Source organism: Staurois parvus, unplaced genomic scaffold (assembly GCF_062004578.1).
Source record: "Staurois parvus isolate SC_StPar_1 unplaced genomic scaffold, SC_StPar_1.0 ptg000376l, whole genome shotgun sequence".
Lineage (NCBI taxonomy): Eukaryota > Metazoa > Chordata > Amphibia > Anura > Ranidae > Staurois > Staurois parvus.
Window position 1 is genome coordinate 1725953 of NW_028318172.1, and position 24888 is coordinate 1750840.

The 24888-nt window shown below is 40.7% G+C and overlaps 1 protein-coding gene across 4 annotated transcripts in view; it reads left to right on the plus strand.

Annotated features, from left to right (window-relative positions):
- Positions 1-24888, plus strand: part of DVL3 (dishevelled segment polarity protein 3) — a 193388-nt gene that overhangs the window by 159541 nt on the left and 8959 nt on the right. For all 4 annotated transcript variants that reach the window (XM_089685465.1, XM_089685466.1, XM_089685467.1 and 1 more), the window contains 5 exons: positions 6383-6450; positions 19777-19926; positions 20175-20306; positions 23772-23939; positions 24069-24281. In XM_089685465.1, the coding sequence (XP_089541591.1) occupies positions 6383-6450; positions 19777-19926; positions 20175-20306; positions 23772-23939; positions 24069-24281 (731 nt within the window). The remainder of the gene's footprint in view (positions 1-6382; positions 6451-19776; positions 19927-20174; positions 20307-23771; positions 23940-24068; positions 24282-24888) is intronic.

Below are 24888 nucleotides of genomic sequence, written 5' to 3' on the forward strand. Positions count from 1 at the left end.
AACAAGATGTGGACTTCCTGGCCTTCAGTTTTAACAAGCTGAACAAATCTATAGGCAAGACCAGGGATCCTCTACTGCTGCTGCGCAATATAGAGAAGTAAAGAATTCCATTTATTTTCACAGCGAATTGGTCTAGATTCTAGAAGAACATGGTACACAGACCTACCCATCTGACCTACCCATCTGTCACTGCCTTATCAATTTTAATCCAAAAAGCTCTTGCCTCGCAATCTCTCATTAAGATTTTTATTCAGGGAGATGCTCATATAAATCCCCCAATTGATTCTCCTGTGTCTCCTCGATGTACTTTCACAAATCTCCCTTTTCACCAATTAGAGCTATTCCATTGGAAAAACTAATTTGTAAATTTGCCATCCAGGCAAGTCATTACATCTGTTAGGAGTGTTTGAGTTGACAACTCTTTATGGTAAAGAGCTCTTTCTTGTTTTACATGAGCAAAAGGGGTTTAGAAACCAAAACCTTCCTTCCTATCCAAGGCGTGGTCTCTTTCCATCTCAAAGAGGACATTGTACTTCCTTCCTTTTGTCATGAAATGGCAAAGAAATCGCTCTGTATGGTCTAGATGTGGTCAGTGCTGTTGGTCTATTAGAAAGCACGCTCTATTTGCAAAAGTCCCTTATTGTCCTTCCTGTGGGCCCTCCTAGAGGGCTTCCTGCTTGCCTTTGGACATTTTGCTAGGTGGATCAGGCAACTCATTCCCAAGGCTTATGTTCTTAAGCACAGAGTTCCTCCTTTTCCCTACTTTTACCCATTTTTACTAGGGTTGTGGATATATCTTGGGTGTTTCCACATCAAACATGTACAGTCCTTCCAAATTTGCACAGCCACCACTTGGTCTTCTGTTCACACGTTTTCAAAGTTGAATATTCAGGGTTCTGCTGATGCAATCATTGACATCACAGTGCTTCAAGCTGTCATCTGAGTTTTTTATTTTAATTTTTTTTTGGGGTTTCTAAACCTTGTTTTTTTGTGAGCCCGTCATCAGTTCTGCTTTGCTATGTTTTTGCCCACCCCTACGGTTTTCTGCATTGGTACATCCCATGGTCTGAGAATACAATTCCTGTACTGTACAATTAAGATAATAGGTATTTTCACTTGCCTGTAATTTCCCGGAGCACAGTATAGGACAGTGGCCCCCCTCCACTCTGTGTTGATCACTCTCTGTGTGCTAAAGAAATGGAGTTTCGCTGAGTGGATGGGGTTATATGGTTTGCTTTTTTGCAAGTGCCCAGTCACCTTACAGTAGCTGCATGTAACCCATGGTCTAAGAAATCATGTGCAGTACTCTAATAAGAATTTTACAAGTCAAAATTCCTCTTTTTTTTTTTTTTCACCAGTAAAATGATTCTTTGGCTACAGTAAAGGACACTGGTCCCTCCTCTGTTCTTATGATCTCCCTAATGCTTGCTACAAAAGAGAGGCTTGGTGTGGGATAGGTTATATGAGTGGATATAGTTACATAGTCTGGCTGAAAAAAGACAAAAGTCCATTGAGTTCAACCATTAAAAAAAAAAAGTTATAATCCTACCCACAGTTGATTCAGAGGAAGGCAAAAAAAACCCAGCAAAGCATGATACAATTTGCTCCTGCAGGAAAAAAATTCCTTCCTGATCCCCCGAGAGGCAATCGGATATTCCCTGGATCAACTTTACCTATAAATGTTAGTATCCGGTTATATTCTGAGTATCTAAGAAAGAATCCAGACTTTTTTTTTTTTTTTTAAAGCAATCCACTGAGCTGGCCAGAACCAACTGGGAGTCTATTCCACATTTTCACAGCTGTCACTGTGAAGAAACCTTTCCATGTTTGGAAATTAAATTTCTTTTCCTCCAAATGTAAAGAGTGCCCCCTTGTCCTCTGTGATGACCTCAGGGTGAATAGCTCTACATTGAGTTCACTATAGGAATCACTAATGTATTTATACCCGTTGATCATATCCCCCCTAATCTCCTCTTCTCAAGAAAGAATAAATTCAGTTCCTCTAATCTTTCCTCATAGCTGAGCTCCTCCATGCCTCTTATCAGTTTGGTTGCCCTTCTCTGTACTTTCTCCAGTTCCCCAATGTTCTTTTTGTGAATTGGTGCCCAAAACTGAACTGCATATTCCAGATGAGGTCTTACTAATGATTTGTACAGGGGTAAAATGGTATCTCTCTCTGGAGTCTATACCTCTTTTAATACAAGAGGATTTTGCTCACTATAGAAACTGCAGCTTGGCATTGCATACCATTATTAAGCTTGTGATCTACTAGAACCCCTAGGTCCTTCTCCACCATTGATTCCCCCAGTTGTACTCCCCCTAGTATGTATGATGCATGCATATTCTTAGCCCCCAAGTGCATAACCTTAAATTTATCAACCTTAAACCTCATTTGCCACATAGTTGCCCAGTTAAACAGTGCATTGAGGTCGGCTTGAAGACATCCTGTAAGGACGTTATTCCACTGCACAGCTTGGCGTCATCTTCAAAGACTGAAATAGTATTTATAATCCCAGACCCTATATCGTTTATAAATATATTCAAAAGTAAGGGTCCCAACACTGAACCCTGGGGTACACCACTGACAACCCTAGACCATTCAGAGTATGAATCATTAACCACTAATCTTTGAATACGATCTTTTAGCCAGTTTTCTAACCATTTACATACAGATTTTTCCAAGCCAGTAGACTTTACCTTACACATTAGCCATGTGTGGGGAACTGTGTCAAACGCTTTTGCAAAATCCAAGTAGACCACGTCCACCGCCCCTCTGTCCAAGGTTTTCCTCACCTCCTCATAAAAAGAAATCAGATTTGTTTGACAACTTCTGTCTTTCATGAATTCATGCTGTCTGTTGCTTAAAATATTTTTTTCCAGCAAGAACTCATCTATGTGGTCTTTTATTAAACTCTCCAGAATCTTCTCAACTATAGAAGTTAAACTAACAGGTCTATAATTACTTGGTAAAGATTTTGATCCCCTTTTAAATATTGGCACAACACTTGCCTTATGCCAATCCAGTGGTACTATGCCAGTCACTAAAGAGTCCCTAAAAATTAGAAACAATGGCTTTGAAATGACAGAGCTCAATTCTTTAAGGACCCCTGGGTGTATGCCATCCGGTTCAGGTGCTTTATTCAGCTTCTTTTTTTTTTTTTTTTTAACCACTGTCCAATAACCTGAAATTAGCTGCATATAACCCAATTGTATTGATGTTAAGAAACCTCTGTCTTGTATGATGCTTCAGGAAACTGCTGGTAACTCAAAAATCCTATAGCCTAGTCGTACAGCACAGAATGTGTAAACTTTGGGTTATTCTATTTTTTTTCACCCGGGTCAAGTGGCTTTCTTATACAGTTAGGTCCATATATATTTGGACACAGGTACAGTTTGTTTTTTCAGGTATTTATCAAAACATATTCCATTTTATAGTTCTATAATGGATATAGGCTGAAAGTGCACACTCTCAGGTTTAATTTGAGGGTATGTACCTCCAAATTTTGATTTAGGGTTTAGGAATTACAGCTCTTAAAAATAGCCATCCCCCCTTTTTCAAGGGACTAAAAGTAATTGGACAATTGAATCAAAAGCTGTTTCATGGCCAGGTGTGGGCTACTCCGTTATTTCTAAATCAATTAAGCAGGTAAAAGGTCTGGAGTTGATTCTAAGTGTGGTATTTGCATTTGGAATCTATTGCTGTGAACCGACATAATGCGTTCAAAAGGAGCTGCCCATGCAAGTGAAACAGGCCATTGTAAGGCTTCAAAAATGAAACAAATTCATCAGACAGATAGCAGCAACATTAGGAGTGGCCAGATCAACTGTTTGGTACATTCTGAGGAAAGAACAGCACACTGGTGAACTCAGCAACATAAAAAGGCATGGACATCCATGGAAGACAACATTCGTAGATGATCACAGGATGCTCTCTATGGCAAAGAAAAACCCAATCACAACATCCAGACAAGTGAAGGACACTCTCCAGGAGGTGGACGTATCATTGTCAAAGTCTGCAATCCAGAGAAGACTTCACAAGAGCAAATACAGAGGGTTCACCACAAGGTGCAAACCATTCATAAATCCGAAGAATTCCCCTCGACCTCCTTTTTAAGGTTGCCCTGATATTCTCCTCTTCCCTCTATGCAGATCGGAACGTGATACCTTCAAGTTCAATGCACTCGATTGTCTGACACATGATTTTACCCTTTTCGGGGGTGCTTTTAGTTGTTGTACCCTTGGAGCTTTCACACCGGTAGTATGCCTGCCTATACTGCCCCCTCCCTAGTTCCCCCCTCCCCTTTTTTTCCCTTTCTCTTTTCTCCCCTTTTTTCGGCTCTCCATCACCCCTCCATCCCTACTCCTTCCCTTCTGATTCCTTTTTATCTTACCCTTTATCCTTCCTTTTTTTTCCTTTCTATTTTGCATGTCTTGCTCTATTAACCTTCTCTTGCCCTTTCACTTTTTTCCCTGCCCATGGGCGACACACACTCATACCCATATGTAAATTGCAATATACGTGCCTACAGATTCACAAAGACCTCCTCCCACACACAGGTAACCATTACTAGTAACCCCCCTCGCAGCTCCCCTTTTACTTCAGGGATCGCTTAGTGCTCTCAGCACCTGTTCTCCTGTATGGGATGTATTTAGTCTTCACTCCCTCTGCCCCCGCACCCTGCCTTTATAAGATGTTAGACACACGGGGGAATGAATACCTGAACTTGCTCGTCTTGTGGCTCTCTGATGCCTTGTCATGGTTTTGGGTATTAAGTGCCTTCACCCTTGATGTGACCGTTTGTCGCCTCTTTGAATTGCCTATCACTAATATCGATAATATGTGTGACATGTGATCCTTGTATGACTGTATAACTGATCATCTCTCTATGTATGGCATTTATTTGTTTTACAATGAGTTTTTCTTTCTTTTTCACACTATATCTCTTTGTACCCATTGTATATTTTTTATGCTATGTACTTTCCTAATAAACGTTATGGAAAGATAAAATAAAATTGAAATCATAAACCTGAAGAATAGAAAATCCTGATTAGACTTTGCTAAAAAAACATCTAAAAAAGCCAGACCAGTTCTGGAAAAGCATTCTTTGGACAGAAGAAACTAAGATTAATCTGTACCAGAATGACGGGAAAAAAAAAGTGTGGAGAAGGCTTGGAACAGCTCATGATTCAAAGCACACAATGTCATCTGTAAAACATGGTGGAAGCAGTGTGATGGCATGGGCATGCCTGACTTCCAGTGGCACTGAGTCATTGGTGTTTATTGATGATGTGACAGAAGACAGAAGCAGCCAGATGAATTCTGCAATGTTTAGAGAGATACTGTCAGCCAAGATTCAGCCAAATGCAGCAAAGTTGATTGGATGGTGCTTCACAGTACAGATGGACAATGATCCAAGCAACCCAGGAGCTTTTGAAGGAAAAGAAGTGGAATGTTCTGCAACGGCCGATTCAATCACCTTATCTCAACCCAATTGAGCATGCATTTCACTTGCTGAAGGCAAAACTAAAGACAGACCCACAAAGAACAACTGAAGACAGCTACAGTTAGAGCCTGGCAAAGCATCAGAAAGGAGGAAACCCAGTCTTTGGTAATGTCCGTGGGTTCCAGACTTCAGGCAGTCATTGCCAATAAAGGATTCTCAACAAAATATTTAAAATGAATATTTTATTTATGATTATATTCATTTGTCTAATTACATTTGATCCCCTGAAAATGGAGGAATGGCGTATAAAAATGGTTGCAGTTCCTAAAATTTGGTCTTGGTATTTATGTTCAACCCCTTGAATTAAAGCTGGAAGTCTGCACTTCAAATTCATTTGGGTTGTTCTGTTTTAATTTTATTCGGGTGGAATACAGAGCCAAAAGTAGGAAAATTGTGCCTTTGTCCAAATATATATGGACCTGTACCTGAGCACCGCCCAAATTTTGTCCAAATATATATGGACCTGTAACTGTACCTGAGCACCGCCCCCCAAGTTTAGAGGGAGGAGCAATTTAGACTAGTTGGAAAACTGCCCAATCTATTTTTTTTTGGGTGCTTGAGATATATGCAGGGTCTTTTCTCTCTTTCTTGGGTTAAACATGAGTAGTTTGCTAAGGCAACTATGTGTGTTTATGGATGTGCTGGCTGACAAATAATGAAAAGTGTTCAAAACTGGAAAATGTCTAAAATGATTTGTCCCCTAAAAAGGCTTACAAAGGAGCCTTTTGCTTAGTCTAAAACGTGATATACAATTATTTATATTTTTCTTATGTATTGAAGTGTTATACTGTTTGTCCATAGTGTACAAAATGTTATCCTGCTTGAAAAACTATAATACACACTTAATAAAATGTACACATGATTAATCTGCTTTACAGGCCAATTACACTCACTGTTGCCAAATGCTGGGATCCTTCTCCACGTGGCTGCTTTACTCTGCCCAGAAGTAAGTTTACAGATATAGCATGCTTGTGTCTTGGAAGTCTTGTATTTTTACATCATAATTCACTTTCCTTTTATAGATGTTAAAATCAGATTTAAGTGACACTAAGGGCTCGTTCACACCATGGTGCAGAGATGTCATTTTTTTCTGCACGTGTTCTGCAAAGGCACAACAAAATCCATTGTTTTGTGTGCCTTGTTCACACTACAACACTAGTATCACGTGCAGATTTTCTTTCTGCAAAGGAACATTGAAGCATGCATGAAAACTGATGTAAACTGATGTCTCTGTAAGTGAAATCTGCGTGTTGGTTGCCATCAGTTTTCATGCACATACAGTCAGGTCCATAAATATTGGGACATCAACACAATTCTAACATTTTTGGCTCTATACACCACCACAATGGATTTGAAATGAAACGAACAAGATGTGCTTTAACTGCAGACTGTCAGCTTTATTTTGAGGGTATTTACATCCAAACCGGGTGAACGGTGTAGGAATTACAGCAGTTTGCATATGTGCCTCCCACTTGTTTAGGGACCAAAAGTAATGGGACAAACCCATCAGAGAGAAGGCAAAAACATTAGGCATGGCCAAAACAACTGTATGGAACATTCTTAAAAAGAAGGAACGCACTGGTGAGCTCAGCAACACCAACAGACCCGGAAGACCACGGAAAACAACTGTGGTGGATGACCGAAGATTTCTTTCCCTGGTGAAGAAAACGCCCTTCACAACAGTTGGCCAGATCAAGAACACTCTCCAGGAGGTAGGTGTATGTGTGTCAAAGTCAACAATCAAGAGAAGACTTCAGAGTGAATACAGAGGGTTCACCACAAGATGTAAACCATTGGTGAGCCTCAAAAACAGGAAGGCCAGATTAGAGTTTGACAAACGACAAATTAAAGCTGACAGTCTGCAGTTAAAGCACATCTTGTTAGTTTCATTTCAAATCCATTGTGGTGGTGTATAGAGCCAAAAATGTTAGACTTGTGTCGATGTCCCAATATTTATGGACCTGACTGTATGGTGTTAACAAGCCCTTAGGGTTCAGATTTTGTGTGTTGTTTTTTTTTTAAATACAATTCCCTGCTGTGTGCACAGGTTTTAGAGGGAGGAGGAGGGTGTGGGAGTAGGTATTTAACAGTACATTTATGCTTTTAAGCAGTTCTATCCTTCACTTCAAAGATAACACTTATTATTGCCATAAAAAGTGCTGTATTTCTTTTTTTTAATGCAGTTCTCCCCACCTCCTTTAAATTTTCTGTGTAGTTGTAATGAGTGCTATTCCTCAAAAATCAAAACATGGCTATAATTTTGGGTAGTTTTGTGGAATTCTTCAAATAGTATGTAGTCATTTTCTATATGGACTCTCTATATATCTATGTAGAGAGAGTATTTCTGTGTGCAATAATGCTGAACATGGGCAAATGGTGATGTCACATTGTAACACATTTAATTGCATTCTACAGTCCCTTCAGAAGAGCATATGTTCATTCAATTTTCTTTTATTAATTTTCACTTGCATACATACATTTTTTACACACTTACTTGCAGACTAAGCTACGTCAGGGTCAGACAATAACGGGGTCAGAGAATAACAGGGTTGGTGTTACAATTCGTAGTGATCAGCCTTTGACTTATGTTCCAAACACTGGAAAAGGCTCCTGTCTACATGCATGTTTAATTGATTATATTAAATGGTAATTGGTATAGTACAGTGTTTCTCTAATCTGTCTCAGCAAAACTGCAGGGGTGAGACACAAATGACTGCATCTGCACACGTGGGAGGTTACTGGCAAAACCTGCACTGTATATGAGACTTGAACAGTTTTGAGAAATACTTGTGTTGCATGTGTTGCCTGAAATGAGTGCTGTCATCTTTCCTTTCCTGGGGCTGGCATTTGATCTGGAGCAGGATAATTACTACGTGTGATGATACAGACTGCCCTAGAGCAATTATCAAATGCAGCAAGGGCTGCCTCCAGCACTGCAGAGACCCTGTCTCTAAATGTTCGTTTTGCTAGTAAAGCTGTTCAAGGTAAAACACCAGGAGTTCACCTTACTGGGCATTGTGAAATTCTCGCCACTGTCGGTTTTACCACAGTAAGGGTTAAGGCTGAGGGACTGAGTACTGATGTCATCTACTTGATGAAGCAAAGCGAGCACGATTCACATTTATCCCACAGTTCAGCTTGGACAAAGCACCATCCTGCTGCTGTTTTATGTTCCTGAAGCACCTTATGGATCTCCAGGCTGTGCTCACTACCCACCTACACTGACCTGTTCACCTCTGGCCACCTGAAACCCTCATCAGCACCATTGGCCAGGGTCTGAGAGTACATGAGGCCTTGTGTCATGTGTGGGCCAGTTACATTACTGCTGCGCAACTTCAAAACGTCTTCCCTAAGGTACAGAAAGGACAGTCCTGTTCTGTGCTCTGGCACCATCCCCTGCAGAGTCTCTCTGATTTCTAGGGTTCAGGATGATCAAATTAGGTCTGTGCCTCTTGTATTGATCTTGTATACGGAGTCCTAACACTGTTTTTCTGTGGGGAAAATTAAAATAGGTAGATTTCCTCAGGAGGATTCAATCCACTGCCAGGGTGGGTACCAGTTTCACAGAGCTGCTGGAGCAGATGTCTGGATCTTTGGGTGAGATGGCCTGCTAAAAGCATATAAACTTGTTTCTTATGGAAGTGCTGCATGTGCAGATGCTCAGAGCACTCTTAATTTATAGTTAGGATGCTGATGTGGCATCCAAGGAAGTAATCTGACTCCATTAACTAACTTTTGAGCAATGCTGTCTCTTTGGGCCTGCATTTGACACCATTATTAGCATCCCCATGGTTGGCAATGGCGTTCTTCTGAGTTAATGCAGGAGATCTGTAAAGGGGTCATAGATATCCCACCCTTTCATTTACCTCATGTACTCAAAGGCCTGAAGAGGTTAACTGTCTCAGCCCCTGGGCTCAGAGTCCGTGTCCAACTAACCGCTTCGAAGGTTCATCCCCACTTCTGTTTGTACATCCAGACAGGTAGTTTGGTAGTTTGCCTCCGTGCCACTAAAGTTCTTAGGATGCCGCCTTTAGCACACAGGCTAACCCCTTGTGTGTGGCTCCTCCTTCTGTTGTTCCTCACTATTCTTCTTGTGTTGCTGCACAAAACAATGCAACTTCCAAGTCTTTCAGGTGCCCCTCAACCCACAATCACTGGTCCCTGTTTAAGTGGAGATGTGGCTTCTAGGGTTGTAACTCAACCATTGAATACCTAATTGCACCTGTTACTCTTAAGCATAGCTCCTCTCCAGATGGTCTCCCTAACCCAAATGTCAAATAGGGCCAGTTCTAGCTGTTCCCTACCTTTAAAGTATTTTCTACCCCAACATCTCATATCCCTGATATGTGCTTGACGTTTTCTGTACTTGTGTTGACAACTTGCCTTCCAGAAGATTCCCCCCCCCCCTTGAGCTTCTTTAACTGACAATTGCGCGGTCATGCAACACTGTACACAAATGAAATTTATGTCCTTTTTTTCCACACAAATGGAGCTTTCTTTTGGTGGTATTTGATCACCACTGGTTTTTTATTTTTTGCATTATACATTTAAAAGACCAAAAATTTTGAGGAAAAAACATTTTAACTTTTTGCTATAAATCATATCAATAAATAAAATTTAAATTTCTTTGTAAATTTAGGCCAAAATGTATTTTGCTACATGTTTAGTAAAAAAAAAAATCCCAATAAGTGTATATTGGTTTACAAAGTTATAGCGTCTACAAATAACTGTATATATACTGGCATTTATTAATTTATTTTTATATTAGTAATGGCAGCAATCAGCAACTTATAGTGGGACTCTGATAGTACGCCGAGCACTCTGACACTGGCTAATGTACACTGATATCACCAATGACAAGAATACAGTGATCAAAGCTAATCAAATGCATTGACACTGTACTAATGACACTTGGCAGGAAGGGGTTAACATCTGGGGCAGTCTAAAGGTTTACGATGTGTAATGTGTTCAAAATGTACAGTTTTACTAAGGGATGTGAACATTTTTGTCTTCGTTTTGCAAGGAGACAAAAACCAGCACATCCCTGCTGTCAGTAATGTTTACCAACACAGATCTCTTTCCTGTCACACGCTCTATCGGCAAGTCCCAGCCATGAATCATTGGCCGGCACCCACTTATCTGCATGTAAAGGAGCCAGTGATATCGCGGATAGGTGTGCATGACTGTGTTCCCTACTTGAAAAAGCAGAATCGCGTATATGTCACGTACGCAGCCAGAATAATAAATTATAGGGTGGCGCGCTCTGTTAAGTATCTTTATATATTAGACAAAACTCTGTACATGATTCCAAGTATATGGCAGTCTGATATCTACATGAACTTCCACCATAAACGTGTGTGTGTATGTGTATATATGTGTATGTATGTGTGTGTGTGTGTGTGTGTGTATATATATATATATATATATATATATATATATATATATATATATATATATATATTCATGTAATCCAAATTAATGCAAAATAAATAATAATGGTGTAAGCATAAAAGTGAAAATTAAATGAATCAACATAAACATAAAAGTGAGAAAGTCCAATCGTGATCTTTATCTATATAAAAATATATCAATATGTAAATCCAATGTGCACTTGTGCAAAATCAAACTGGGTAAAAGTTCAGCAGATAGCTGGTTTCAGTATACTCTCCTTGTGAACAGCCTGTGGTTGTATAGCTGGAGTTGTGTAGAGAGGAAGCTGCACTGTGAGCCTGTTGTGGATACAGGGATCTCTCTCTCCTCAAAGTACTCCTCAATCCAGTTTTCTATATTTCCTCGTATGGATCATAGAAAAAAGAAAGATAGAGATATATATATATAGAGAGATATATATATGTGTCTTATCCAAGATAAAGACTTTGTGTGCCCATTATGCACTCACATTATGATAAAACAGTATGTGCTTTCATATAAATAACCGCTGTTTGTGGTGAGGATCAGCCTCGTGGGTGTGCTTGCGCACACTGTCAGTACTCGCCGTATCAATGATCAGATGCGTGGTGACGTCACTGCCCCTCCCCAACGCGTTGTGCCACAGGGACTCATAGCTTTGTCTGGGGGATGTAGTAAACCGATCACCCTGCCTCAATTCCTTACGTACGCAGCCAGCCCACACTGTAGCAGTAAAGTTACAGTGCATGGTAAGCAAGTGGTTAAAAAGTATCCTGTTCTTTGTATTGCTTCCTTAGTGTGAAATACCTGGTGATCCTGTCAGTCCTACTGCTTTCCTATTTCAAAGTGACCATGCTAAGCATGGAAATACATTATTCCCAGAGTGCTCGGTTTTTTGTCTGTGCTGGCAGTGCACCCCGCCTGTCTTCCAGTAACAGAGAAATAGAAGTGCTAGTAGTTTATTTTAATCAATTAGCAAAATGGAAAGACGGTAAACAGAAGAGAAATACAAACCAAGTCAATATTTGGTGTGACAATCCTTTGCCTTCAAAACAGCATCTTCAAAACATATTCTTCTAGCAACTTGCACACAGGCTGCCTCAAATCCTTCTGTCACTTCATGCATTCCCAGACAGACTTGATGTTAAGAACAGGGGTCTGAGAGGGCCCAACCATCACTTCCAGGACTCCATGTTCTTCTTTACGCTGAAGATGGTTCTTTTTTTTTTTTTATTCAAATTTTTTATTAAACTTTTTTTCTCCATTACAAAAACAGCAAAATATCATATTCATCCAAAATACAAACATTCCCTTAAATTTTGCAATCCAACCTCCCCACTACCCCCCCCCCCCCTTGCTTAAGCCCCCTTACAATTTATCCCGATCTATATAGCTCTTCCCTTCTCTTTCAAATCTATACCTGTGATCTTTCTCCTCAGTCCTCACTTCCAACTCTTCTTTTTTCTTACTATTCTTTCTTTCCCTCCAGCCTTTCTTTTCCCTTCTTCTATTCCTGCTACCTCCTTACAAAACATTCCCTTTATTCTCCTACCTCAAATCAGATCCATGGGCCTCCCACTACTTCCATATATTTTCCAGATGCCTTGAAGTCAGACCATCTTCCCCATTCCTTTTTAAATTTGCCCATATTACCTTTGTCTATATGATCTAATTCCTCCATCTTATTTATATATTCCACCCTGTCTAACCAGTCCCTCATTGTTGAAGGCTCCCGTACCTGCCAAAATTTAGGAATAAGCCCTTTAGCCACACTAATTAGATGGTATAATACACTATTTTTATACTGCTTCACTGGTACTTTTGTCCTATAAAACAAACACACCCACGGATCCTTCTGTATAGTTGTCCCCAATATCTCTTGTATAAACTGGATTACATCTTGCCAAAACCCCTGTATTTTTGGACAGTCCCACCATATATGTGCCATTATTCCCTTAGCTCCACATCCCCTCCAACATAATGGCGAGACTTCTACTCATCTATGTGCAACACTCGGTATCAAATACCACCATGTTAAACATTTATAATTGAATTCAACTGTGTTCATGTTAATCGCCCCATGTGTTAAACATTTTTTATTTTTCTGTAATTCATTCATCTTTGTTCCCTTTCCCATTTCTCTAACAACAGCAGAGGACCTGACCCCCCCAATTTAACAAGAATCTTCTGTATCCCAGAAGTAACATGTTTTGGCACCATACTGGAACCCAACATCTTTTCAAATGGGAGCATGTCCTCTGTCATCCTCAGTGGTTGGGGCAACCTCGCAACAAAATGTCTTAATTGATAATATCTAAATTTTTTAAACATGCATCTACATCTTTAAACCATTTCCCCAAAATGTTATCCTTCCCCGGTGGGAAAAACTCAGTACCCACCAGGGAAATCAACAGTGAGTTGTACTTCCAATCCATTTGATTGTGCATTCTATCCCATACTCTTAATACCTCCTGTGTCAATGTACTACTCGTCTCATCCATAGGAATTATATGTCCAGTCTACAATTCGTGACAATATCACCACAGTGTAATAATTCTTAATATTGGGCATGTTTAATCCGCCTTTCTTTTTTTTTTTTTTTATTACACAGAACTTCAGACCTAATTCTCGGTTTCTTATTAGCCCATATATTTTTAAGTATTCGTTTTTTTATTATCCCAAAGAAGGATCCTGGTATATGGACTTGGGAGCATGTGGAATTTCTATAAGATTTTTGGGACTATCGCCATCTTAACCAAATTTATACGCCTGATCCAAGAGGCCCTTCCCCTTGAGAGTCTTCTCAGCTCATCCTTTGTTTTATTAATGGAATATAGTTTACCCGGTATATATTATTTATGGAAAGAGTCAACTTTACGCCTAGGTAACCTAATTCCTTCTCCCTCCATGAAAATGGGAAGTCTTTTTGTAAAGTCTGCATCACATTCTTGTAAACACTAATGTTCAAGATCTCTGATTTTGAGGGGTTTATTTTCAAGTTTGAAAGCTCTCTGTACCCTTTTAGTAACCCCATTAGGTTAGGCAAAGTTAACCCAGAATTCACAATATAAAACATATCATCAGCATATGCCACTACCTTATGCTACATCTCACCTATCTTGATTCCGCTTATATCTACACTCTTTCTTACCATCGTCAGCAAAGGTACCAGGGATAGTACAAATAATAAAGGTGATAAAGGGCTTCTCTGCCTTGTACATCTTAAAAGACCTCGAGAGAGACTCATTTACCTTCACCATCGCTGAAGGGCTGTTATAGAGCTCCTTTATCCAACTCATCATCTTAGTCTCTATTCCCAAGGCCTCTAGGGTATTTATCATAAACCCCCAGTCTACCCTGTCAAAAGCTTTCTCTGCGTCGCTCGACACTAAAATTGTTTAACTTTTCTCTTTGCCTTCTGTAAAAGAAGCAATGTTTTCAAACCATTATCCTTCCCTTCCCTTCATGGGACAAAACCCTCCTGATCCAAATGTATCCATTCCAGCATCGGCTCTTTTAACCTCATAGCTAGAACATTCGCAAACTGTTTTGTATGTGTATTTAGTAGTGATATGGGTCTATAGCTAGCGCATTGTGAACTATCCTTTCTTTCTTTTAGGATGATTGTTATATACGCTTGCAGCGATTCTACTCTTATTCCCATTCCCTCTCCTATCGGGTCCTGGGCTTTTCCCTCCTGCTGTATTCTTCAGGGTCGTATTAATTTCCTCCTGGGAAATCGCTTGTTCTTGTTCTTTTGATGTTCTTGGCAGGCCTTACTTAAATTGGTAAACTCTTGGCCTGTATGTTGCCTGGGAATCTGACATGGGATTCCCCCACTGGTGATTCCTAAATTGGGGTAAAACTCTGAACATGAACACCTACTCCTACCCCCCCCCCCCCTCTCTCAGCATGGGGCTTAAGTGCTTGAAATCCTGCTTTGGCCTCCCAATGCCCTGCCGACTCTGCTTATTTTCCCCAAAGACCTGCTGAAAAACACTGGGAGGGGGAGAGCTAAAGAAAAAAAAAAGCTGGCTGCCATTTTTTTTTTTTTGACCTTACACTTTCATTTGACCCCTCCATTCATCCCACAGTTTCCACATTCTGCAGTTCTAATTTGTTCACAAAAGTCACTCAGTTCTGGTAATCTTAACCTTGCTGATTTCCTGTCTTTCCACCCAATCAGACAGGCCAGGAATCCACAATTATATAGAATTCTTTTTCCTTCATCTGATCCAATAAGGGTTTCAACAATCTTCTTCTAGCTAATGTCTCAGAAGATGTCTGCAAAGACTTGTAGTTTCGTTTCTCCAAATTTTAACTCTGGGGTCTCCTGCAATTTTTTCCATATTTTTTTTTTTTTTTTTTTCTCTGTCCTCCTAATCATGGAATCAGACAGTCATGTCTCTAGGGGTGTCTGATGTTACTCCTGGTGGGCGTCTTAATTTATGTATTCTCTTGATCTTCAGAGGTCCTGTGACTAATCTACCGGTCAATGGATTGAACACTTTCTTTACTTTTTCCCTGAGGTCCTCTTCATGCGCATCTTCTGGGAGGCCCCTGATCTTTAGATTTCTTCTCTCTATTTTCTTGATCTTCCAATTTGTATGACCGCTTCCTCTGTTCCCTTTGCATCTCCTCCAACTGTGTTTCCAGGTTAGATATCTGCTGAGCCTGTGTCTCTATTTTCTCCTTCACTTCTTCCACCTCTTCGTCCAAGATACTTATGGATCACCACCATTTCATTTTTCATAGAAAGTTCCAGTTTTGCAAACATTTCCTCCATCTGTTTTTTGGGAATTTGTGATATGACTCCCTGTTGTTCAGAGGTGTTTTGATAGTTTATGCTGTCAGTACTTATAGATTCATTAGTATGATTACTCCGCATATTAACTACGCTTGATTGCAGATATTCCACTCATTGTTCAAAGTACAATATTCTCACACCTCCAGGGGGGCCCATTTCCAGTAACTTTTCAAGTCCTGAAAATCATGTATAGCGCACGTTATTAGCAGCAATACTTGTCCCCTGAGATACCCTGACTCCTTAATCTTCTGACCGCCCAGCCCCCAACTCAGGTATACAATTACTTAGCAACAGAGAGCAATAACAACTTTAAATCTCTTGCCGTTGCCCACGGCAACTCACCATCACCTTCCAAGCCTGAGGATTTGGGTCTGTCTGTCTCTGTGCTGTGCTCTCTTCTGCCCCCGTTGGGGTCTCGTGTCCCAGTTCGTAGTATTACCTGAGGGGGGCCAGTTCGTAGTATTACCTGAGGGGGGGGGTCTAGGTGGGGGCACAAGATGTCCTGTGTCCAGATATCCTATATCTTCTGGTATCTCCTGGCCTCTGGATCCCTGCAGTGTGTGATCCAGCCAGCCTGCCTTTTGCAACTCTGCACGGAAAGTCTCCCCTGGGGTTCTTCCCCGCTCGGGCACCTCCTTTCCCAGGGTCTCCTGTGCTCCGGGGAGTTCCCCCGTCGGCCGACACCATCGCTCCAAGGGCTCCGGGATCCGAGCCACTCAATTCTTTTGGCAGGACTCACCACTGCAGCAGGCCGCCACGTGACCAGCACAGGGGGGACAACGCACAACACTGACCGGGAGCCAACAGCAAGGCCAGGTAAGCTTGCGGGGTGGTATAGTGTGGATCAGACCCCAGGCAGTTTCTTCATGGCCTGAAGATGGTTTTTAATTACATTGACTGTGTGTTTTGGGTCATTGTCCTGTTGCAGAATAAATTTGAGGCCAATCACACACCTCACTGATGGTATGGCATGATGGATAAGGTATCTGCCTTTATTTTTCAGCATTGAGGACACTGATTCTGACCAAATCTCCAATTCCCTTTGCAGAAATGCAGCTCCAAACTTGCAAGGAACCTCCACCATGCCTCACTGTTGCCTGCAGACACTCATTATTGTATTGCTCTCCAGCCCTTTGTGAACAAACTGCCTTCTGCTACAGTTATATATTTCAGATTTTGACTTATCAGCCCAGAGCACCAGCTGCTATTTTTCTTTCCTCCCAGTTCCTATGGTTTCGTGCGTTTTTTATGTTGGCTGCAATTCTTCCATAGACAGTAGATGGGTGTACCTGGGTCCCACTAGTTTCTGCTAGTTCTGTGCTGATGGCACTGCTGAACATCTTCTGATGTTGAAGGGAAGTAAGCATGATGTGTCTCATCTGCTGCATTAGGTTCTCTTGGCCAACCACTGCATCTGCGGTCCTCAGTAAAGCCAGTTTCTTTGTGCTTCTTCAAAAGAGCTTGAACAGCACACCTTGAAACACCAGTCTGCTTTAAAATCTTTGCCTGGGAGAGACCTTGTTAATGCAGTATAACTACCTTGTGTCTTGTTGCTGTGAGCAGTCTTGCCATGTGTATGACCTGTGACATGAAACAGCCTTCCACAACCTCAGCTTAGTAGCAGAGTTTGGCTGTTCCTCACCCAGTTTAAAGCCTTCTACACAGCTGTTTCAGTTAATGACAGTGTTTCAGTCTACATATGAAATTGATGATCACTAGCACCTGCTTGATATAATTGTTTAATCATACACCTGACTCTGACCCTACAAAATCTGACTGTGTGCAAATGTATAACGTGTGCAAGTGCAAGAATTGGTTCTGTATTTTCGCAAACTTTGCATTATGTACGATAAAACAATCAAAATACATATTTGTGAAAGCATTCTTACTCTACAGCATTTCTTCACACCTGCCTAAAACATTTGCACAGTACTGTGTGTGTGTGTGTATATATATATATATATATTACACACACACACTACATTCAGAAATTGAAATTGTTTAAATTAATTTTTTTTTTCTCATGATTTTACACTCAGTACCCCATAATGACAAAGTTTACACAGAATTTTAAAAATGTGAATTTATTAAAAATAAAAACCTGAAATATCACATTGGCATAAGTATTCAGACACTCTGCAACACTTGAAATTTAGCTCAGGTGCCTCTCATTTGGATGGATCGAAATTTGTCTGGTTCCTACTGAACTGTCTGAATTCCAATCCATATATGGCCATCCTGCTAATAAGTTGATCTTTCGGTCAACTGTCATGAACAGTCATGCTGGAAAATTTCCATTTGATCAGCGATTGCAACCAATTAGCTGCAGCGTTGTTCAGTGTATTCTGACGGCAGGGAAGTCCCACTATCAAAATACAGTGGCTGGGGGAATCTATTTAATTTTTGTTCAGCCCACTGGTTGAACAAAAAATACTGAACCATGTATGGCCAGCTATAGCTGCCGCCACCTCTTCTTCTTCTTCTGTCTCTGAAATAGCGCAAAGATAGGAATATTAACAGTCCAATCAAGAAGAATGAAGCCAGAGTACAAATTCTATCAGAATGCTTTTCATGCAGCAAAGCTCAGTGCTCTAAAAACCCAAATCCTTCCCTCTTACATTTAGTTGAAGCCCCTGCTATCTTTCCTGTGTTGAGCATGGCAAAAGTCAATATTCCTGAGGATATAACCTCGGTGGTCTTTCTCTTCTACTTGCAGCCTAATTCTTTAAATTGATTCTAAAGGATCATCCATCTTGTGTCTACCGAAGGCCTTCAAGGGACCTGATCACCTGGAGATGGGTCTGGCTTAATAGGTAATCTTTAGCCTCTTGAATAAATTTTTCCAGATTCCTGCCTCAGTTCTGCCCTTACATGGGTGGATGTCCTTAGCAGTGTTGCTAAGATTCTGGCCCAGTTCTCAGACTATAGATTCTTTTCTAGACACAAACGGGCTAGAAGATTCCTAGACCCATGTTCTGCGCTGCAGGTGAGAGAGATTCTCGAGGCAATGGGGGTGCTTCTTTCACTCTGACTTTAGTTGGTAGCTTTGATTTCTCTACCGATCACTTAGCTATCCTTATGGGATATTAAGCTGTGAGGAGTCCCACATTTTTGGATATTGCTTTAGCATGTTTGGTTACCTGGCCACACAACCTCATTTTTATCATGGGAATGTCCTACCCTTAATCTTGAGGTTTGGTAGTGCAAGGCTCGAGGCCCTCACATGTAGACTGACTAGTCTTCTCTGTTTTTCGTCCAGGGTTCCCCCCTAGGGAGCTGTTCTCCTGAGGCCTTGTCCCAGTGTTCTTTTCTGTTGACCTTATCACATGGTTATGTTTGTGTTTTTTTTTTTTTTTTTTAAACCTCTGTGGGGATACATTTCATAGTGTCTCGTTTGTTCTAGCTCGCTGATCCTTCTTGTGGAGTCATTGCCCTTTGATGATCTCTTTTGCCCTGGTCTCACAAGGGGCTTCTCCTTATCTGGTTCAGATTTTTGAGTTGGTCCTTCAGTTATTTATGATTTGCAGACAGTTCTCAGTCCATTCTTATGGACCGGTCAGGGGCAGGGCTGTTGCCCACACCTCCGTTAGACTACTTTTGGATGTCCTGACTGTTTGTGAATTTCTGTGCCTGTCGATGAATGAGAGAAAATAGGTTATTTGTCCCTGTCATAAAATCTGTTTCTTGGAGTCCATACTGTTATATGAGTCCACCCTTCCTTGTTTTTTGCTTTGCCCTTTGTACTTCTTTTCCACAAAACTTAGATATGCTGGGTAGAGTGGGGGGTTATACAGGGGCTGGCTTACAGTATTTTCTTTACCTGCATCCAGACTTTCTATAGGTGGCAGTATAACTTAACTGTTTGTGATTACCCCCTCTATTTCAATAGAATCCAATAAATAGATGTTAGGGTAAGTAAAGAAATCTTATTTTTGGGTGGCCTTGAGTTCAGTCAATAAACTATATTGTTACAACTCCGTCAAATGCAGATCTCAATGCTTGCTTTTTATTCTAATGTGCTCTTTACTTGTTTTACATCTTCTGTCTCATTACTAGGTGAACCAATCCGACCTATTGATCCAGCAGCTTGGGTTTCTCACACAGCAGCAATGACTGGTACTTACCCAGCCTATGGAATGAGTCCATCCATGAGTACAATCACGTCAACTAGTTCTTCGATTACAAGCTCTATCCCAGAAACTGAGCGTAAGTATGATTTGTACAATGGCGAATTTTTCGTTCTGGTACACTGTATGGGAGGTGTGAAGTCACTTTTATTGACCATTTATAAGAAATTAAGTGTTAGAGCTGTATATTGTAATTTGCTGGTTTGACATTTCTGCACAGAAAAACAAGATGTCTTTAAATTATGCATAGCATTGTTAAGCAATTTATCTATTTTTGTGTGTGTGCACCTTCTCCCTATTCATGTCCTGCCTTCTATTTCTTTAAAGGTTTTGATGATTTCCACTTATCCATACATAGTGATATGGTAACGATTGTAAAAGCTATGAGCTCCCCAGAATCTGGGCTGGAAGTACGGGATAGGATGTGGCTTAAGATAACTATTCCCAATGCTTTTATTGGTAAGTCTAGAGTAGTGATTAAAGGAGAAACTTGATCTTGTTTTTTTTCCTCTTATAGTACGTAGAAGTTGGCTGCTCACATAAGCTAGAACTGGAACTCCAGGTTAACAACATAAATACCTGGTTGAAATATACAGTCATGGCCGAAATTGTTGGCACCCTTGATATTTTTCCTGAAAATCAAGTATTTCACACAAAAAAGGTATTGCATTAACACATGTTTTGCTATACACATGTTTATTCCCTTTGTATGTATTGGAACAAATATAAAACAGAGGCAGAAAAGCAAATATGACATAATGTCACACAAAACCCCAAAAATGGGCTGGACAAAAGTATTGGCACCCTTAACTTAATATTTGGTTGCACACCCTTTGGAAAACATAACTGAAATCAGTCGCTTCCTATAACCATCAATAAGCTTCTGACACCTCTCACCCGGAATTTTGGACCACTCTTCCTTTGCAAACAGCTCCAGGTCTCTCTTATTGGAAGGACACCTTTTCCCAACAGCAATTTTAAGATCTCTCCACAGGTGTTCAATGGGATTTAGATCTGGGCTCATTGCTGGCCACTTCAGAACTCTCCAGCGCTTCTTTGCCATCCATTTCTGAGTGCTTTTTGACGTATGTTTGGGGTCATTGTCCTGCTGGAAGACCCAGGATCTTGGACGCAAACCCAGCTTTCTGACACTGGGCCCTACAGTGCGACCCAAAATCCTTTGGTAATCCTCAGATTTCATGATGCCTTGCACACAGTCAAGGCACCCAGTGCCAGAGGCAGCAAAACAACCCCAAAACATCATTGAACCTCCACCATATTTTACCGTAGGTACTGTGTTTTGTTCTTTGTAGGCCTCATTCCGTTTTCGGTAAACAGTAGAATGATGTGCTTTACCGAAAAGCTCTATCTTGGTCTCATCTGTCCACAAGACGTTTTCCCAGAAGGCTTTTGGCTTACTCAAGTACATTTTGGCAAACTGTAGTCTTGCTTTTTTATGTCTCTGTGTCAGCAGTGGGGTCCTCCTGGGTCTCCTGCCATAGCGTTTCATTTCATTTAAATGTCGACGGATAGTTCGCGCTGACACTGATGCTCCCTGAGCCTGCAGGACAGCTTGAATGTCTTTGGAACATGTTTGGGGCTGCTTATCCACCATCCGGACTATTCTGCGTTGCAATCTTTCATCAATTTTCCTCATCCGTCCACGACCAGGGAGATTAGCTACAGTGCCATGGGTTGCAAACTTCTTGATAATGTTGCGCACTGTGGACAAAGGCAAATCTAGTTCTCTGGAGATGGACTTGTAACCTTGAGATTGTTGATATTTTGCCACAATTTTGGTTCTCAGGTCCTCAGACAGTTCTCGTCTCCTCTTTCTGTTGTCCATGCTTAGTGTGGCACAGACAGACACACAATGCAAAGGTTAAGTGAACGTCTCTCCTTTTTATCTGCTTTCAGGTGTGATTTCTATATTGCCCACACCTGTTACTTGCCCCAGGTGAGTTTACAGGAGCATCACATGCTTGTAACATTCTTATTTATCCGCAGTTGTGAAAGGGTGCCAATACTTTTGTCCAGCCCATTTTTGGAGGTTTGTGTGACATTATGTCGAATTTGCTTTCTTTCCTCCCTTTTTTTGTTTTGTCCCAATACACACAAAGGGAATAAACATGTGTATAGCAAAACATGTGTTAATGCAATACGTTTCGTGAGAAATACATGATTTCCTGGAGAAATATCAAGGGTGCCAACAATTTCGGCCATGACTGTATGTTAAGAGTTTGTATTTTTTTTTAAAACCACTTTTGTTAATACACATCTGACACACTTCACAACCAAGAACTTCCTCTAGTGCTGCTTCTTCTTTCAGGTTTACTCTCTTCTCCCTCTCTGCTAATTGGAGGATGTTAATGATTATTTACAGTCAAATGAGCAAGATATCTGTAAGAGGTGACTTAGGATGTTGTGTTGAACTGGCAAATGGATGTGCCAACTGCTAAACAATGGCACAAGACTGTATACATTGAGAAATTTTTGCATGTCCCATATATGCAGCGCACTTGCATGTATTGACCAAAAAAAGGTTTTGTCCATCATTATCAACCACTTTGTTTTTTTAAAGCAAATTCTATTTCACTTTGTATAGACAGTTGAACACCTTTTCTGTTGAGTGGTTCTTTAGGCTGGTACAAGGAATGGTAGTTCACCTGTGCATAGTAATTAATCCGCTTCTATGTTTTCGTGTCAAAGCTTAATTAAGGAAGCTGAAGTTAGAAGCTGATTGGTTACTATGCACAGCTGCACAAGATTCTGTGTGCTCCAGCTTTATTAAATCTTTCCCACTGAGTAGCTGTTCTTTGAGCTATAGCCACACCTGTCAGTTTGCTTCTGCATATCTGGAGACTGCTCTGCCCTCCCAAGGAGTTGGCTGCAGTGCCAACAATACACACGACAGACGGAAGATCTCGTATCAACCTAAGGAACCGCTTAGCTTTCTCCAGGTCCTGGAGAATTGTGAGGAAAACAAGGCCAGAGACAGTGAGCATAGCTGGGGGCTCTGTGTGGGGGACAACCAGCTAGAGGGAGGGATCTATACAGCCTCTTTCCTTTTTCATTTAAAATAAGGGACTGCTTCACCAGCTGGGCTGCAAAGTTCTTACTGCTGCAGCTTGTTTCTTAAGAAGGTTGTTAAAAGTTTACTGAGGATACTGTGACTTCTGCCTCCTTGCATGGAGCATCTAAAACCTCATCAGTATGATTGAAGGAAATCATACTGGGGATAAAAGCAGGCTTGGAACAGAACTGATTTGTGCTGGTTCTGCTGATGTCAGGTATTGTAGGATAATCACTTATTAAAAAGATTCTCCATTAGAAAGCCTTTAATCACAATAAAAAAAAAATCCCTAGACATACATCTGACCCCTGCACTATGTATACTAAACACACCTGACACCTGCAAACTATGCATTACCCACATCAAGCCCTGGTCCTCTGTGCGTTGCCCACACCTGTGCTCTGTATGTTGCATACACCTGTACTATATATATTACATACTGTGTACCCCTGCACTCCCTGGGTATAGGTTCAAGTGTTAAGCCCTATCTATGGTTCGCTGTTAAACTTGCCACCTTAGGCCCATTTCACACAGATACACCAATCAGGACTGCCAGTCAGTTTTTTTTTTTTTTTGGGTTTTGTTTTTTTTCTTCAGTAGACCCGTTCGGACCCTCTATTGTCCTCTTTGGAGTGGAGGGTGTAAACAAATGCATGTCCGTTTACAGCCTCCGACATCTGATACTATCTGCTAAGACCAGACTGATGGTACAGTTAGTCTTTTACACAGAAAAATACTATTAGAGCAGTTCGTGCACACCTAACTGATGGCCCTTTTTTAATTTTACAGCCTCCTTTCCTGGTAGAAATATTGCTTCCAATGAATGATACCTTGCTCCTGTTTTATTCCAGGTTCTGATGTGGTGGACTGGCTTTATAACCATGTGGAGGGCTTCACGGATCGGCGGGAAGCACGGAAATATGCCAGTAACCTACTTAAAGCTGGATACATCCGCCACACTGTCAATAAAATCACTTTCTCTGAGCAGTGCTACTATATTTTTGGAGATCTTTGTGGCAGTATGTATTATAATTGTACTTCTTTATTTTTGTATACCACCACTACTTTTATCACAGTGCCATCTTGTGGTTATATTTTATCACACATCAGAACCTGAATGTAATTACATATTTTTTCTTAATCCATAGATATGGCAAATCTCTCCCTTAATGACCATGATGGGTCGAGTGGAACATCTGATCAGGACACACTTGCTCCCTTACCGCACCCAGGAGCTGCTCCGTGGCCAATGGCATTTCAGTATCAGTATCCATTGCCTCATCCCTACAGCCCACATCCAGGTTTTCCAGATCCTGGATACATCTATGGTGGTGGAAGTGCTGGCAGCCAACACAGTGAAGGTGAGCATGAATAAAGATGCACTTTCTAAGAAAATGACTTGTTTTATAAGAAGTAAAAATTAGTGGTGTACCAAAATGAAAATTCTGGTGCCGAAACTGAAAATTCAGGATGCAAACCGAAATGGACAGTTTTTAAAAATGAATATATTTTTCAAACGCAATTTTTTTGGAAAGAAATGTACTTTGATGATTTAAAAAAAAACACATCTATACCGTAATTTTTTTTCTAAAATATGAATGATGGTTACGCTGAGCAAATAGATACCCAACGTCATACTTTAAAATTACACACACTTGTGGAATGGTATAAAACTACGGTACTTAAAAAGTCTCCATGGGTGAGGCTTTAAAAAATTCTACAGGTTACCAGTTTAAAGTTACAGAGGAGGTCCTGTGCTAGAATTAATTCTCTTGCTCTGACGTTCGTGGCGATACCTCATATTTGAACACTGTTTACATATGTGGGTGTGGCCTTTGTATGCATTCACCACTACACGTGAGCAGGGGGGGACGGGGGCACTTTAAAATATTTGTTTTTATTTAATTTTTTTTTTACACTGTCCCTTTTTAAGAAAAAACTTTTAATCACTTATTCCTATCACAAGGA